The sequence below is a fragment of the Mus caroli genome, unplaced genomic scaffold (genome assembly GCF_978045245.1).
Source record: "Mus caroli unplaced genomic scaffold, Mus_caroli_1 scaffold_7, whole genome shotgun sequence".
Taxonomy (NCBI): Eukaryota; Metazoa; Chordata; class Mammalia; order Rodentia; family Muridae; genus Mus; species Mus caroli.
The window spans coordinates 71,573,473-71,591,147 of NW_028227262.1; the positions used below are offsets into that span (position 1 = coordinate 71,573,473).

At 40.9% G+C, this 17,675-nt stretch overlaps 1 protein-coding gene across 4 annotated transcripts in view; it reads left to right on the forward strand.

Annotated features, from left to right (window-relative positions):
* Positions 1 to 17,675, forward strand: part of Ctnna2 (catenin alpha 2) — a 1,115,747-nt gene that overhangs the window by 321,770 nt on the left and 776,302 nt on the right. For all 4 annotated transcript variants that reach the window (XM_021164212.3, XM_021164215.2, XM_021164213.2 and 1 more), the window contains 2 exons: positions 2,642 to 2,808; positions 14,342 to 14,461. In XM_021164212.3, the coding sequence (XP_021019871.1) occupies positions 2,642 to 2,808; positions 14,342 to 14,461 (287 nt within the window). The remainder of the gene's footprint in view (positions 1 to 2,641; positions 2,809 to 14,341; positions 14,462 to 17,675) is intronic.

The following is a 17,675-nucleotide window of genomic DNA, read 5'->3' on the forward strand; positions in this document are numbered from 1 at the left end:
CAAGGATTATGTGTTTTAACAGTTCACCATTTTACAGATACAAAGTTAAATTTTAAGTTCCTCCTAAGATGTTGGACAGCAAGGACACAATGATATCATACATTTTTTCCATGTCCACATTCCTTAATTGAGAATCAGACTGCTATGAAGGATGAATGAACTTTAACAGTAATTGAGAGAATTACAGGCTGTGTTGACCTGCCTGCAAAATGATTGGTTTCTTTCCACTTGTGTCTTAGCATAAATTACAGAATGTTCATAATCAAACTATTATTGCTTTTATATAAATTGGTTGGATTTTTCTTAAGGATAGAATCCTACTCATTTCTATTAAAACATCAAACAAAGTGCTTCGTTGTTAATCAAACAATTAGTACTATCAACTGCACTTCTTGAGTTTATTGAAGGTCTTCTACCTCTTGTGTGCTCCACTATAAAAAGCTCTGTTTGTGCTTTCTGCCAGCAATTCCCTTTTAATCAGGTGTTCATCACTAATACAGTATCAGACTTGCCATGGTTAATCATCTCTCTTTGCTTCCCACTTCTTGCTATCCCTTCAAGTATACATGTACCTGATACTTGCATCCTTAATCATCACTCTAGATTCTCTTCACAAAATCCAGTGGCTGCATTTCAATGACCTCTGTCATATTGACCCCCCTATATATTTGGGTCATTTTATATCTGTTCTAAGCTTCATCATCCTCTAACTCTAACTGCATTTGTCCTGTTACCTGGTTTTTCCTTCCTCGTCAAGTACCTCCAGTTGATTTTATGTAATATGGCTGACATATCTTCCAAGAATAAGAATAGATTAGAGTCATTTTCTCTGTATCACTCGTACAATTCAAGTCTCTTGCATAGTGTGCCAGGCCCTTTCTCACAATACCCTTCCATGCAGCCAAAGCTCCCAGCACTCAGCCTCAGACTCCAAGCTCATAAGTCTCATGCAGTATTTATCTTTGTGCCCGAGTGGGAAGGAGCCTTTCTTCATTACAGTTGATAAGAGAAGACTGATCTCCCCTATACCATTCCCATACTAAATGAGGAAATCCCTAATTTCTCTCCATTACCTTCCTTCTTGCTCATGCAAGCTCATGAGCTCATCAGAGCTCTACTCTGGGATGTGTTTAGAAGCCTGTTTTCTTGTGAGACAATGAACCCCCAAGGACAGAATGGCTATTCCTAGCCATCATTCAAATCCCAAAGCCCAATTCAGAATGTGGAAAGGGTTAAATGGTAATTCAGTTTTCTAATTGTTCTCTAAACTAAAGAGGAAGCTTCAAGAAAGGGTTGCAAGCATGGACCTGGGGTTTTTGTGCACTGATTATTCATCTTGTTAGCCCAGCATTTATGGGGTATTCTTCTCTCTCTCTCTCTCTCTCTCTCTCTCTCTCTCTCTCTCTCTCTCTCTCTCTCTCTCTCTCTTCTTTCTTCTTTCTTTCTCTTTCTTTCTTTCTTTCTTTCTTTCTTTCTTTCTTTCTTTCTTTCTTTCTTTCTTCCTTTGAGATGATCTTCCTATGCAGGCTTAATGACCTAGAATTTGATATATAAATTATACTGACCTCAACATTGCAACTATCTTCCTGCTCTGGCCTCCTAACAGTAGTTTTTAAAAGGTCAGTGTTTTAAGAATCAGTCCTCCAACTACTTTTTATTACCAACATAATGTAGAGGCAACTGGGGGAAGTGAACCTGAATCTAAGAGTTGTCTCTCACAGCTGCTCACAACCTGTGGGTCATGACCCTGTTGTGGGAGGAATGACCTTTTCACAGGGGGTCACCTAAGACTGTATCAGGAAACAGGGATATTTATATTATAATTAATAACACTGACAAAATCTTCAGTACGCAGTAGCAATGAAAATGATTTTATGGTTGGGCTTCACCAGAACATGAGGAACTATATTAGAGACTTGCAGCATGAGGATGGGGGGAAATGACTGCACGGTCAGATTCGCCTCTGGGCATATGTCTATGCGGAATTATCTTAGTTGATGATTGATATGTCATGGCGCAGCCCCACTGTGAGTTGGAGCATCCCTAAGCAGATAGTGCTAGGCTTTATAAAATAGCTAGCTGAGTACGCACCAATGCACAAGACTGTAAGCTGAGTTCCACCTTAGTGGTTGTTGATTGGCTTCCTGCTTGAGATCCGTGGGCTGACCTCCCTCAGTGTTTGACTATGTCCTGGAAGCATACATGAAAGACATTCCTTCCTTCCCCACACTTCTATGGTCATGGAGTTTATCACAGCAACATAACGCAACCTAGAAGAGTGGGGCATCAAGTCTTGAGTGGCAGTCACCTGAACCTGTTGCCTAGGAATTGGCTCTGGCTGCAAGGAAATGATGAGACAGAACAGTTAAGCTAAAGTCAATCTATGTTGTTAGATCAAATGTATTAAATAGCTTTCATATTGGTGTTAAAAGCATGGTTTTACATCTTAATGTGAAATAATACATTTTTTTTTTGTCCATCAGCACTGATGGACAAGCTAGACTTGAAAGGTCCTCTATGCTACTGGCCTTTGAAAGTGCTGGCATCTGCAGTGAGATCCATACTAACTATCCACAGATCTCTCACTTCTCTACGCTCTCACATCCTTACTACCCACCCACCTCTCTGTGTTTGCTTGCAGGTGAGACAATGCGGATCGCCTCCTCAGAGTTTGCAGATGACCCTTGCTCTTCGGTCAAGCGTGGCACCATGGTGCGTGCAGCAAGGGCTCTGCTATCGGCTGTGACACGCTTGCTCATCCTGGCCGACATGGCAGATGTCATGAGGCTTTTATCGCATCTGAAAATTGTACGTATGGAGACTTCATGATGACCTCTGGATGGAGGGGGGGGGTGCAGCTGGGAAGGATATGCTCCACTTATAGTTAGCTTGGTTACGCTCGCTTCCCAGAGTACCACCATACTGTTCCAATAGCTCATTTATAGCCCATATTGTATTCAAAAGCTAAGCTTTATCTGAGTCAACTCCTTACCTCCAAACATACAGCTTGGAGTATATGGCCTGACATACTTAAAAGCTAGGAACCTGTCATATGCTAATGCATTTGTGCATATGTTAATATATGTTCATATACAGTATATGAACCTGCTGTAGCCTGGCAAAAAGAACAGTGCCCAGTTAGTATAGGACCACCATCAGTCTTCTTGCATCAAGCCCCTGAATTGAGCCTCTGGGTTTCTGTGCCTCTGCTAGCTCATGGAAGCCACTATTCATACCTGGCTTGTTGTCCACGGTTCCTTGTAATTCTTTTATTTTCTGTCAGGAGTTGACCCTTGTTAGGGTCACACACTTTCCCCAGATCAGAGTGTTATCTTCCTTGATCTGTGACCAAAGGCTTCCCACTGTTTTACTGTTTGCTAAATAGAATTGTGGTTGAACTTTTGCAACAAACATGAGAGAGAAAAGCATCTCTCCTCAGAATCCTGAGTCCAGCTATCACAAACTCTGGATTTTTTTTCCTAACAGCCTTGGGGCAAAAAGGCATGAAGCACATGGTTGAAGCATATGATGTCTGGATGGTTCTCATCCTTGGACAGTATTAGCTCATCCTGCCTGGAGCATCATGGTCTCCTTTTTTTTTCCCCTAGTCAAAGGGGCATGTTGTGGTTGGCGAAGTGATACAGGAGATGAGTAGCGAGTGCTCACTCACCTCACCTGTTTCATATTTGTTCAGGTAGAGGGATCAGGATAACTTATAAGGCCAAAGTATTACCTGCGATAGTGTTTTCTAGACTAGATCCCAGAATAAAGCTCATGGTTCCTAGTTTATGGGCAAACTTCCCCAAGCTTTTACTACCTCTCAAATTCTGGTTTTCTCCTTGAACTCTGTGAACTTAACCCTAAAGCAGGGTGTCACATCTCATGTTTTCCAGCAGGTCCCTGGGAAGGCAAAGGACCCCAAATGGAATGTGCTTGGGGGAGGGGGGCAGGTGTTATTAAATTTCTCTCAAAGAATATGCCCTCAAATGCCAAGGAAGACTGCTGCAAACTGTGTGAGGTTCACAGCCCAAGAAAGAACTTTACCTTTTCCAAAACCATTTAGGGAAAGAAAACAAAACAAAACAACAAACAAACAATGTTAAGAGGAACTGTCTGGGCACTAAATTCAAACTAACATGGTTTAGCCCAGGAGTGTGCTTTCAGCTCGCTGGCTTTTTGGCAGGAATGGTGCTTTCTTCTCCATGGGGAGGTCCCTGGGGCTTTCCTAGGCTGCAGTGCTGGCTGGCTCTAGCCAACCTTTTTCTCCTTAATGCATCTTTTGTAATACTAGTAATTGCACTCAACTATACTGGAGAAAAAAGTTTTATGATCTTTACACTTTACTCAGACATTAAAAGCAACATTTGATGGAAAGTATTTTTTTCTCTAGGAAGTCCTTTTGCACAGTGGGCCAATGGGACCGACCCTAAATTAACAATGAATTCTCTTCTTTATTGTAAGCAATGCTGTTCTCTCCTGGCTCTTCAAATTTAAGACTATTTCTCTTTTCATTATCATTGTTTTATATATGTGTGTGTGGATAGATTGAGAGACAGACAGACAGACAGAGAGCTTACTGAGTTCATTTAGTGCCCTTTATATGCAGGTGTGTTTATGACTGATTATTCGGCTATACTATCAGCATGCTAGTCCATGCAGAACACCAATTTCCCCCAACAACTACACTTGCCTGAATGTCTTCACCTGAGGTCAGGATCTTTTGAATCCCCCCCCCCCACACACACACACACAAGGGTTGTCATTGTCAGATGCAGGTCTTGTTGAGGCAATCATAGTTTTGAGATTTTAAGTGTACCACTTCCTTGTTAGACACTCTCTAAATGCAGATGTCCTTACCTGGTCCTCTGGCTCCCAAAATCTTCCCTCTCTGGAAGTATCCAGCAGGAATGCAGTCTCGGTCTTCTGACCTTTTCTTTGTGTCCCCTGAGGATTCAGTATAGAGGTTGCAAGTGTATCAACGGGTTTCCATTTTCTGCATTTGGCCCAGTTGTCCATCTCTATAGTACTGTCCATCTGTCTTCAACACCAGATACTCTCTTTGATCAGGTCTCTCAATTTCTCTCTCCGCTTCCTCCCCATCCCTCTTTCTCCCTCCCTCTCCCCCTCCCTCCCTCCCTCTCTCTTTCTCTCCCCCTCCCCTCCTCTCCTTCCCTCTCCCCCTCCCCTACTCTACCTCCCTCTCATCCTCCTTCCCTTCCTCCCTTCCTCCCTTCCTCCCTTCCTCCCGTCCTCCCTTCCTTCCTTCCTCCCTTCCTCCCTTCCTCCCTCCCTCCCTCCCTCCCTCCCTCCCTCCCTCCTTCCCTCCTCCCTTCCCTCCCTCCTCTCACCTGCTCTTTTGGCCAGTGCTATTAACTAATACTTCTGCAGCCCCCTTGTAATGTCAATTGTGTTTTGTCCTCCACACACCAGATTGAGGGAGGTTAAAGAAAGGATTTAGCACAAAATCATGCAAAGGTCATCCCAGCACCATTAAGTGGGCCTGTCATGCTCTAGGTAGTAAAATTAAAAGTGATCTTAGACTAGATAATGCATTTGTTCTCAGACAGCAGCAACAGAAAAGGTGGAATGTTGCCATCTTGTGGACACATCTGGAACCGCGTTTTCGGGAGCTAGCACTGACTTGGGGTGAAGGGTTGTGTCCCATCTTGAGTTCCTATCAGTCCTGATGTCATTGCATAGAACTACCCTTTGAAGACAAAGCCCCTGCCCAAACTAGCATATACAAACAAAAGTCACTCTAAATAAACATGGCACGTTTGGTTTTTCCCTGAGTCATGTTGTTAGTGAAAAGCATAGTCTCTGGAAATATTACATATACCTATTTATTTTATAAAGATTAAGAACATGAGAAGCTATTGTCTAATGGCTGCTGAAGTAGAGCAAGGCAGCTTTCTTCAGATGCAGACCCTGGAATATTGCCCATGTTCTGGTGCATGGCTCTGAAACCACACACAAGCAGGAGGCACTAGGTAGACTATGTTGTTTAAAACCAGAGGGTGTGGGAATGAGAGGAGATGGTGAAGGAGGTCAGGGCAGATGCCAAGGGAGGAGTCACAAGTGGAAATGCTAGAATTGTTTCTCAGTATGCATGAGATTCTCTTTCTTTGGGTAGTTTTGGTTTTTGGTTTTTGGTTTTGTTTTGTGTTTGTTTGTGTTTGTTTGTTTGTTTGTTTTGAGACAGGGTTTCTCTATGTAGCTCTGGCTGTCCTGAAACTCACTCTTTAGTACAGGCTGGCCTCGAACTCTGAGATCCACCTGCTTCTGCCTTCCAAGTGCTGGGATTCTCAAAGACTCAATAAAAATATATTAAAAGCAAAAGTGCATGCACAAGATTAACTAGCCAAAATCCCAGAATTGAAGTGGGGAGCATAAAACCCCACACCCTGCTCTGGAGATTTTACAGTGGAATGGCGCTAGGGGAGAGAGCATCCATTTTCTTCAGGGATGCAGCTATCCAGTCCAGTAGGTTGTCCTATACCCATATACACTACGTGGACTCTGGGTTTTAATAAAGGGCCCATGAAATCAGAAAAAAAAATAGTTTGAGGGGAGAGGACTTGATAAAGTGCACTGTGAACATGTCCACAATTCTCAAGCAATAGCAAAGGAAAAAAGGAAAACAACAACAACAACAACGCACACACACACACACACACCAGCATTTACATGTGTTAATGCAGCTGGTTATAACCTATCTGGCTCTTTTTCACTTTTCTTTTCCAAATATACAAGTCTCTTTAGCATATGGTAATACAAATGAGGCGAGAAAAATACCACTAAGTTCTTTGTTTCTTGCTTTATTGTTGTTGTTGATGATGAGGATGAGGATGATGATGATACCAAATGACTGGCAAGAAGCCACTTAAGGCTGAAGGAGATATTTGCCTAACAGTTTCAAAGGATCTAGCCCACCATGGAGGGAAAGGTATGGCCACAGGTGACTCCATAGTAACAAGTATGCATAGCTGCCATAGGATCGCTTGGCCTCATATCTTAGAACAGGAAATACATGACTAATGGGAATATGGGACAGGCTATAAAACCTCATGCCCACTCCTTAGTGACCACTTCTTCCAATAAAGCCCTACCTTCTAATTGTGCCACCACCTTCCAAAGCACTATTGTTAACTGGGAAACAAATGTTCTAACACAGGAGCCAATAGGACAGTCCCCACTGGAGCCGCAACAGGGTTTTCTCATCAGAGTTAAGAAGTAATTCCATTCCTTGGTTGGCTCAGAACTATGGAATACCAGCAAGCCCCTGCAGTGTTACCTGCTAATGGCTAATTTACCTCAAGCATTCCACTTTGCTTTTAGGCCATGTGCCAAATGTGTTGATGCTCATCCTTTCCAGATATAGATTCCTTTCCTGCCCTAGTAATTTACAAGAACAGAGAGGGAGTTAGCCTCTCTGAAATTCCTGTTCATGGTTCTCTGTCAGTAGTTCACTAATTATGAAATAGTGTTGACTTATTTTTCTAGAACACCCAACCTCATCTTCTGCTTTATATCCCAATTTGTAATTATTGGAAAATTGAGTGATCTTGAGCAAATGCCAGGCAAGCGTCTAAAAAGTAGTAAAGTCACAGAGGCTCTGAGAGGTTGGGTAATTCCTACATATATAGATAGGCATATATATAGTCTGTGTAGTATATGTGTATATATATATATATATATATATAGATATATAGATATATACTACAATATGTGTATATGTACAATATATATAATACAGTATGCACACACATACACACACATATATACATACATATATATGGAGTTCTTTGTCTTTAAATACAGGCATTTTTGTTGTCCAAAGTAAGTCCTCTATTCTCTCATGCAAATGCGTGCATGTGTTTTTTTAGAGCATCCTTCTCTTTCTGTGTTGTATTAAAGATTCATAGGGCTGAAGAAAGGTTTTGCTGCTGCTGCTGCTGCTGCTGCTGCTGCCGTTGGTGGTGGTGGTGGTGGTGCTGCTGCTGCTACTGCTGCTGCTGCTGCCCCAGATTCAGAAGGGCAGTTGTAATCAGCAGGTGACATAGTTCCAAAGCTGTGTTATCACCCACACGAGGAATAGCTGTGCAGTGCCCGGCAAGCTAATCACTTGCTCATCAGACACTATTGAGAATACTCGGTAACAATAATCACTTCTCTTGCTGAAGTTGCTGGGGAACTCATTTCTTAGCCAAACACCTGGTACATCATGGAGTCAATTGACAGTGTCAGTGTGCTACGTTGACATGTGGCATTTAGGGATTTTAAAGGAAATCTCACATTTTAATCAGTGATGGGGAACAAGGGCAGTGCTTTCCCTGAGTCTCTGATTTAATGTAATCAAGTTACATTGTGAAGTTGTTTGCATGAGTAGATAGCCTTATATACCAACTCATTGAGACCCATGGGCTCCAATAAAACAAACACTTTGTCACTAGTCCCAATCTCCTGTCTCAAAAATTAAGCTGTTAGCTATCAAATAATTTCTTTCTCAAACATAAAGTAATAAACTATAAAATAGTAAACGTTCGTTCGGTTTCTTAAGGTGGTCATAATTTCTTATTGACCAGATGGAATTCAGATATCCTATAGTTTTTGAACATTGATACTAAGTGGAATTATGGCTAATGTTGATTTTCAACTTGACAACCCTGGAAAGGGGCAACCTCGAGTGAAGAATTGCCTCCATCAAATTGAGCTATGGATGTGTCCCTGGGCAGTTATGTGACTGGCAATTAATGCTGGAGGCCTAACCCACCAATTGTAGTCTCAAACTGAGGCAGGTAAACCTGGACTGTATAAGAAAGCCAGCTGCCTGGGAACCTGGAAGCAACCTAGCAATGTAACTCTGTGGTCCCTGATTTAGGTTTCTGTCCCAAGTTACTCCTTTAGTTTCCCTTGAGGATGAGCTGTAATTTACAAAATGGTATTAATATTTTCCTCCCCAACTGGCTTTTGGAGAATGTTTTATCACCTCAATAAAAACCAAACTAGAACCCAGTGCAGCCTCAGGTTATCTATGCAGATTAATGCAGCCTAGGTGATGTACTATTTCTCGACGATTTTTAGTCTTGTGCCTCCATTGCAGGTCATGTACCTGAATGGGAACATGGGATCAATATAAAACCACAGAAGAGACCTTGAAGAATTCTAAATGATCAACTCTGATCATGACATCTAAATACACCAATGACTGAGCAGATTTCAATGCCTTCTCTAGAATGTTCAGTCTTTTCAATCATCTCTGCACAGATTACAACTGTGAGGGACAAGGGATGCCTGGCTGAGATGCTCCCACTTTGACCTGTGCTGTCGAAGACAAGTGGATGTCTATGATAGCACAGGGGATGAGGGGCCTTTAATGAGGAGAAATGGCAGCTGCTACTAAGTACCTTCATACTTTCATTTCCCAGGATTCCCATGTCTCTGTTCTGATGCATTTCCTTCCCAAGTTAACCCTACAATGGTACCTGTGGCAATGGCAGGCTCAGCCTTCCCAGAGGAGCCTAAGAAGCCTGTATGCTCTCTGCAGCTTCATTTCTACCTCCTGCTCCCCTCACCTGCAGACATCTCTGGATAAGAGAGATCTTTCTTCAAAATATGGGTTCAAACCCAAATCAGTTTGATCCTACTTCCATAGCCCTCTCCATACCTGCATATTTATACTCTTCACGGAGAATCCTAGGCAAGTACTTGGATAGCATCCCCAGCCCTTACACCATAGAAGAACTGCCTTTTACTCAGCTGGTAGCCACAGAACCCTGAAGTCGGGAAATATTTGAAAGTAACGCATTTTTTTGGTTCATAGGAGCCAATTTCCTTTCCTTAGTCATCTAAAAATGTGTCTCTTCTCAAAATTAAAAACTTAATTTAAGTAACTTTGAGTTACTTTCCACAATTCAGTAATATCTATCATCTATCTATCTAGTTATCTATCTATCTATCTATCTATCATCTATCTATCTATCTATCTATCTTCATACCTATTTATCATCTGCCTATACATCCTCCCATCCATGGCTCCATTGTTCGATCAACCTACCCTTTCAACCCTCTTATCATGAGCCTTGACAGATAGACCCACAGATCAGACTTTGGTTCCCATTTCCCCCGTTTCTATGGAACATGGTATATGTTTTGAGCAGGGATTCTTCTTCAAAACTTGAATAGATGAAGTTTCAGATCCTTATAGGATTCAAGCCAAGTATGACTCAAGCTACCTGTATGTTAACATGACTAGTGGTTTAGTGGAATTTTTCCCTCCAAATTACTTCATTGAATTATAAGTTTCATAATTATTAGAAATTCTAAACAGAATCTGGATAATTCAAAGAAAACCAATAAGAAAAAATATGCATAACACAAGGAAATAAATATTCTAAATTGGGCTGTCTAAGAACTGGTAAGAATCCTGGGGTATAGTATTAGAAAACCATTCCTGAATTTAACACCCTCTGTGATAATTATTCAGATCCATCCCTGAAACCAGATTTTAATGTCCCAAAAAAAGATTTACAGATTACATAAGCAGCAGGGACACTCTGGCTGCCAAGAGGGTCCACTCCATGGTGCTATTGACGGCAAAGTTTAAATGATTATAAATCATTTAAAAAAGGAGAGGCATTGCTGACTCATTATTATATAGATTTGAGACATGAGCTTCTTATTAACCTATGGCAACATGTTAAATAGGCCATTCCAAGCAATAAAATGTAGTTTGCATTGAATTCCTAAGAAAGCCCTACACAGCAGCTGTTCTTCATTCTTTTCCTTGGGTGTTATTAGGGCTTGGGTAGAGTAAAAAAAATAATGGCTCTGATGAGATTAATTATCATTTACATGTTTATAATGAGATAGACGATTATGAAGAATTACCATAGATAAAAGTGAAAATTTATTTTATATATATTTTTAGTGTCCAGATTGAAGAACCTGCTGGCATGCATTCATTAGTATGGAAAATTGTTTGCCTCCCTGCCAAGTTTCCTTTACTGAATGAGGTTGCCTGTCAGGTAGAGCGAAAGTTCTATCACGCCTCTGGGATAGCAGACTTGCTGACACTCATTATCACTGGCTTATGTGTTGTTCCCTCACCCAGTGACACTTGATCAGTACTGGGTCTCAGTCACTTGTGTGTGAGAGCAATGAGCTTAAACAGAACTGAGGTCCCCTTATTCAGAATGGAACACACCTTCTGGCCATCTTTTTCCTCATTTGTATCTCAATATTATCAAACCACACCCTGTTTGTATATACTGTGACTTGACTATAATGTAGCCCTACAGCCCATAAGCAATCTGTTCTGGGTTTCCTCCGTTTCCCATCCATTTTTCAGAATCCCTGAGCCTTTCTCGGGAGCCTTCATTTGACTCTACTTCTTAATCTGGCTCTTTCACATTTTTAACAGTTATTTTTTACTTAGTATACAACACAATGTGTTTTGTAATGACTCACTCATATAGTGCATTGTTGGCCTGTGTTCTCATCCTGCAACGGTCCTTCCAGGTTGGGCCTCTATGTTCTCCAACATTTGCCATGCATTCATCTATTCATCTCATATATCTCTCATAGGCTTTCATGTTCCTTCTTCCCATGCCCATGCTCCTTTTGACACTTTCTCCTCATATGGCCATATATATATATACTCACATAGATACTCACATAGTATATATATATATATACTCATAGTATATATATATATATATATATATATATATATATATATGTATATACTCACAAAGATAGATAGATAGATAGATAGATAGATAGATAGATAGATAGATGATTACTAGGCCCCTGAATATTAGGGAAAACATGGGGTCTTTGTCTTCTTTGAGTTTGTTCCCTGGGTATATAACCAATTAACTCTATGTCAACACCTACAGAGATAAGTACTCATGCTTACAGGATACTGTTTATCAGAGCTAAGATATGGAACCAGTCCCGATATCAATCAACAGATGGGCAGATAAAGAAATGCAAGTAAATGCACAGAATTGAACTTCACTCATGTGCAAAGATGAATGAAATTACATTTTCAAGAAAATATATGGAGCTGAATATTTTCCGTTCATACAAAATAAAGCAGACTTTCTTCATGTTTAAAAACTTTTAAGTTGGCATAAATGACTTTGTTCCATGGCTTATCCTCTTATAGATGTGTTCTTATTTAGCTGTTTCAATTGATACGCTTATTTCTACAAAGATGCCACAAGACAGTGACTTCGTAGATTACCTAGTAAAGTATCTTTCTTTTATGACTGCCCTGCCTAGGGATCCATCCCATTTGCAGACAACAAACCCATACACTATTGCTGATGCAAAGAAGTGCTTGCTGACAGGAGCCTGGTATAGCTGTCCCCTGAGGGGCTCTGCCAAGAGCCTGACCAATACAAATGCAGATGCCTGCAGTCAACCTTCTGACTGAGCACAGCGACCTCAATGGAGGAATTTGGGAAGAATTGAAGGAGCTGAAGGGGTTTGCAACCCCATAGGAAGAACAACAGTATCAGCCAACCAGACCACACACACACACACACACACACACACACACAGAGCCCCCAGGGACTAAACCACCAACCAAAGAGTACACATAGGGGGACCCACGGCTTCAACTACATATATAACAGAGGATTGCCTTATCTGGCATCAATGGAAGGGGACACTCTTGGTCCTGTGTCGGCTCAATGCCCCAGTGTAGGGAAATGCTTGGCTGGTGAGGCAGGAGTGGGAGGATTGGTGAGGGAGCATCCTCATAGAAGTAGTTCGAAGGGAAGATGGGCTAGAGGGTTTGCAGAGGGGAAACTGGGAAGGAGGATAACATTTAAAATGTAAATCAATAAAATAACCAATAAAAACGTTTTTAAGTTTTTAAATACTTATTGATAATTTTATCATTATATATAAAGAATATGCAAAATACTTTATTATGTACACCTTCATTATAATTTCTTGTCTCTCTCACAATTCCACTGAAGAACACCTTTCCTCTTCTCCAGCAGCCATTGGCTGCCAGTCAGGAAGGAGACAGGCCTCATGAGTCCCTTCATTCATTCACGGAGAAACATACCAGGCCTGATCTTGTTCTGAAATTCTAGATGCTATGTCATGTTTAGAAGGTAGCATTGTGTAGCAGCTCTCCTTCCAATCTTTGAGGTCTTCCATTCTTTCTCCCTCCTCTCCCACAATGTTCTCTAGACTTTGTGGCTGTAATGTAGTTGCCCTGTTTAAGACCAGCCAACCAATATCCACCTATTTTCAACGATTCATTTTAATTGACTTCACAGGGATAACATGGAGACTGGAACCAGTTGTGGGATTTTCCATATCATATTAAAGTTCAGGTTGTTTAGTAAGTATGAAGACTTTAGTGCCCCCAAATACTTCACACACACACACACACACACACACACACACACACACTACTACTACTAGTTGTATTGAAATTGATAGTTCAGATCAAATGGAACCAAGAAAAGCCCACTGAGGAGGCTGAGGGAATCTGAAGGCACACACATCATTAGTTTGGTATGGCTGCTGTTACTCAGACCTTTCTATTCCCATGCCACTCAACTGGACACCACCTGAAAGTGACAACAGAATTTTAATTCCACTTGCTTCCAGATGTGTGCTGTCTCCTTTTTACATGACAAGGTCAAACTGCATAACCTCAGCCTGAGTTCCTGATTCAGAAGTCTTGACAAGAGTGGGTGATAATTCCGTCTTTCCAAATTTTTCAGCAGCACAGGAGTTTCTGCATCTGGGAGAGCTAGAAGGATTTGTTTTAAAATTCTATACTTTTCCCGGTGTATGTGTGCATTTTTCCTTGGCATTTCTACTTTACAGTGGAACGCTATATTCCCTACCACATTCATAACTCAATTAAACAGATCTTATAGCAGCTTTGTATATGTGCTTTAGGAGTTCAACTGCTAGTTTGAGTTACGTAACATATTCTGTAAATTTTTTAAATGTTTTAAAAATTGTGTTACATAAAGGAATGTGAATTCAGGTACCTGTGGATTTCAGAGGTGCCAGGCCCCTGAAACAGGACTTATAGGTGTTTGTGAGATGCCCAATGTGTGTGTGTGCAGAAGACAAAGCTTGGGTGCTCTACAGCAGTCTCTGCTCTTTACTCCCAGCTCATATCCCTGGTCCTTGCTCGGTAAATCTTGGAAAAATATGAATTTGACTATAGGCAATTGTTAAGTATGCTTTGACTTACTGTTCCAGTATGAATACATATTCATGTTTTCTTTACAAGATACCATATTTAATATTTAAATACAATATTCTAATTAATATGTTGTGTATTTTTCTATTTCAGGTTGAGGAGGCCTTGGAAGCAGTCAAAAATGCTACAAATGAACAAGACCTTGCAAACCGCTTTAAAGAGTTTGGGAAAGAGATGGTGAAACTGAACTATGTAGCAGCAAGACGGCAGCAGGTGGGACATTTTGGAAATGTTGCTGGGGATGGACAAATCTAAGTAACTGTGGCTCTACACAAGTTGCTTCTGCTTGTGATTAAATGCTCCATGAACCTAACATCTAAAAGGCTTTCCTGCTTTGGCCATTGGTGCCATATGGGGATTCAGGTATTGTCTTGTTGCTGCCTATAGGTCACAGAGCACCATTTTTCACTGATGAGATCAGGGGCCCAGTCTCACCACACATGCATGAAGAGCTCCAGGTCAAATGAAAATACAGCAGCCTGGGCTGTGGTCCTGTGTACTCTCTGGATGCCACTGATTGCTCCCAAACCAAATCTCTTTATTCTATGTACACCAGAAGATGCTGACGGCAGCAGACACTTAGGCAGGATTTTAGTTTGTGTGATGTATTTCACACAATAGATTCTCCCGAATAAGTCTGTTGTTTGATGTCTGTCCAGTGTTAGTCCACTGGGCAGTCACTCTTAAGTGTGTGTTTTTGTAGAGGGCAGGCTGTTTCTCAGGGAAACAACTGGATATAATATTAAATATCAAAGGACTGAGGGAGAGGGAGTCAGGGGTGCTGGAAGTTAGATAGAAGTGCACCATGTGGTGTCTGGTCTTGTTATAGAGTATTTGACTGCTATTGTAAGCTTGTTGCTCAAAGTTCAGTATTCACATCTAAGATGTCTGCTTTAGCATCGTTCTAAATATTTTGCTGAAATAGAAGCAGTGGGAGGGTATAAACAGACTGGATAGGAGGCAGCAATGGTCTCCATCACTGAGAAGAAATGAAGGCGGATGAAACATAAAGGAAGGAAATGTGTTTTGAAAAGCTGTCTTTGCTTCAGAGGTGAGACGTGCAAAGTTATTTCTCTGCCAGTTAAATGAGCCAACGCAACTCAGGATAGAGTATATAAAAGCAAACTTATTGGGAAACAGCTCTCGGGGTGGACTAGTTCACTGTTCTCAAGAAACTAGACTAGGGATGTTGCCATGAGGAGGAAGACTGGGAGAAGAAAGAGAAACATAGAAAGCAGGCAGACAGAGAGAGGGAGAAAAGAGAGAGAAGTGGGAAAGACCTAAAATGTCTGGATTGTATAGAATGGAGTCCCTGGGGGAAGGGCAGTCCAGCCCCTGGGCTGGAAAGTTCTGGGTTGGGGGCAGGGTATACCAGGTAGTAACTGAGGAATTCTGGAGAAATTGGAGACCAGGTCTGCTTTGGTATGTAAAATATCCACCTTAGCCAGTAGTCCTGGGTCTGAAACCCAACAAAAAGTGTGTGAATGACAGCAATGAGTTTCCTTCAAAGCTCTGGTATAAGCAAATGAGTAGAGAGCAGCAGTCTGATTGACACGAAGAAGATTGAATGGGGCCTAATTAGGGTTAGAAATCAATATTCGACCTTTACAGGCACAGTTTTGAGATGCTTAAGACATCCACACTGAAGCTTCAGGTGGGGAGAAAGTTTCAGGCTGGAGACGGAAGCAGAGCCAGGTAGTGAGGAGCTCGTATCAGAGCTGATAAGGACATCCCTAGGAGACATCTAATGAATGCAACTCACTCATTGCCTGCTAATTCAGATTTCTTCTGTAAAATTTAGCAGAAAGAACTAAAACCCAGAGGAAAGTACATTGCTCATTGAGCTTATGGCTTTCCTCCCTCCTGTTAACATAAATAATCACTATGACCCTGTGAGTGTCACTATGGGCACCACGTTATTTGCGTTTATCTTTTCTCCTTGGTTTTGATCAAGCTCAGGCCATTTGATCAAGATCATACATTTTAGGCAAGTTCTCAATCAACGATTACATCATGGTTGGTACATGTAAAAAAATAAGTTAAAGAACTACAAAGATGGCTCAGAGTCTAAGAGCGCTGGCTGCTGTTTTAGAGGTCCTGAGCTCCATTCCCAGCAATGGATAATGGGCTCTGATGCCCTCTTCTGGCATACAGTTGTATATTCGGATAGAGCACTCATACATAATATACGTAAATTAATTAGATAATCTAAAAACAAAGAGAAACAACTTACTCGTCACAGAATGGATATGCAAAAGTGACTGTTGCAATAGTTAATTCAACATTTGATGTATTCTAGTTATATGAATAAAAAACATTGCCTAAAATATCTTTGTGAAGAAACATTACACCCTTATTTTTTATTTTTTGTTTTTTTGTTTTTTTTTTTGTTTTTTGGGGGGTTTTTTGGGGGTTTTTTGTTGTTTTTTTGTTTTGTTTTTTTGGGTTTTTTTGTTTTTTTTTTGTTTTGTTTTGTTTTGTTTTTTTGGTTTTTTGAGACAGGGTTTCTCTGTGTAGCCCTGGCTGTCCTGGAGCTCACTCTGTAGACCAGGCTGGCCTCGAACTCAGAAATTCACCTGCCTCTGCCTCCCAAGTTCTGGGATTAAAGGCGTGTGCCACCATGCCCCGCTCACCCTTATTTTTGAAGATACTTTTATTTTTATACAATGCATAATTATACATGTAAATTCATGTATACAACTACATTCACTTATATGTATATAAATACATGCATAAATACATACATACATACATACATACATACATACACATGTACCTTCAGGAATAGGCTTTATGGCCCAGATATTGAGGAATTACTAAGGCCCTATGTGGCTATTCACAGGGTTCTGCTAATTGTAGGGCTTAACATTGTGAAAGGGTTCTGATCATTGCAGACCAGAGACTGCACTGCAATATTGCAATATTTGTTACCTATTTTTTTTCACCTTGGAGGCTCAAATAATCCTTTTTAGAGACTAGGTTTGCTGACATGTATTTCAAAATTCTTAAACAAAAGAGAGTGCATAGTTTAGGTAGCTGTTATTTAGTGTAATCTAGTATTGACTACTCCAGATGCCACAATGTTCTTTTCTCAGAATCATTTTATCCATAAAGAATAAAAGAGCTGTTATTTATTCAAGACGATCTATGTGTTACCTACAAAATGAGCAAATACAAAGAGACCCACATTGGATCAAATATTATTTACTGGTGTTTAACCGCTGAGAGACTCTTCACCCAGATATATTCAGCTGACAAACTTACTTGGCTCTCAGCTAACAGCAACTCTTTAGCATTTCCACGAATGACGAGGACAATGTCTCAGATGTGCTCTTAAAAGCTGAAAGAACAGCAAACCCTGAGTGGTTTCCATTTGAGAAAAACAGATCACAGTTGGCCTATTATCTTTCTAGTCTTTAAATTTTAT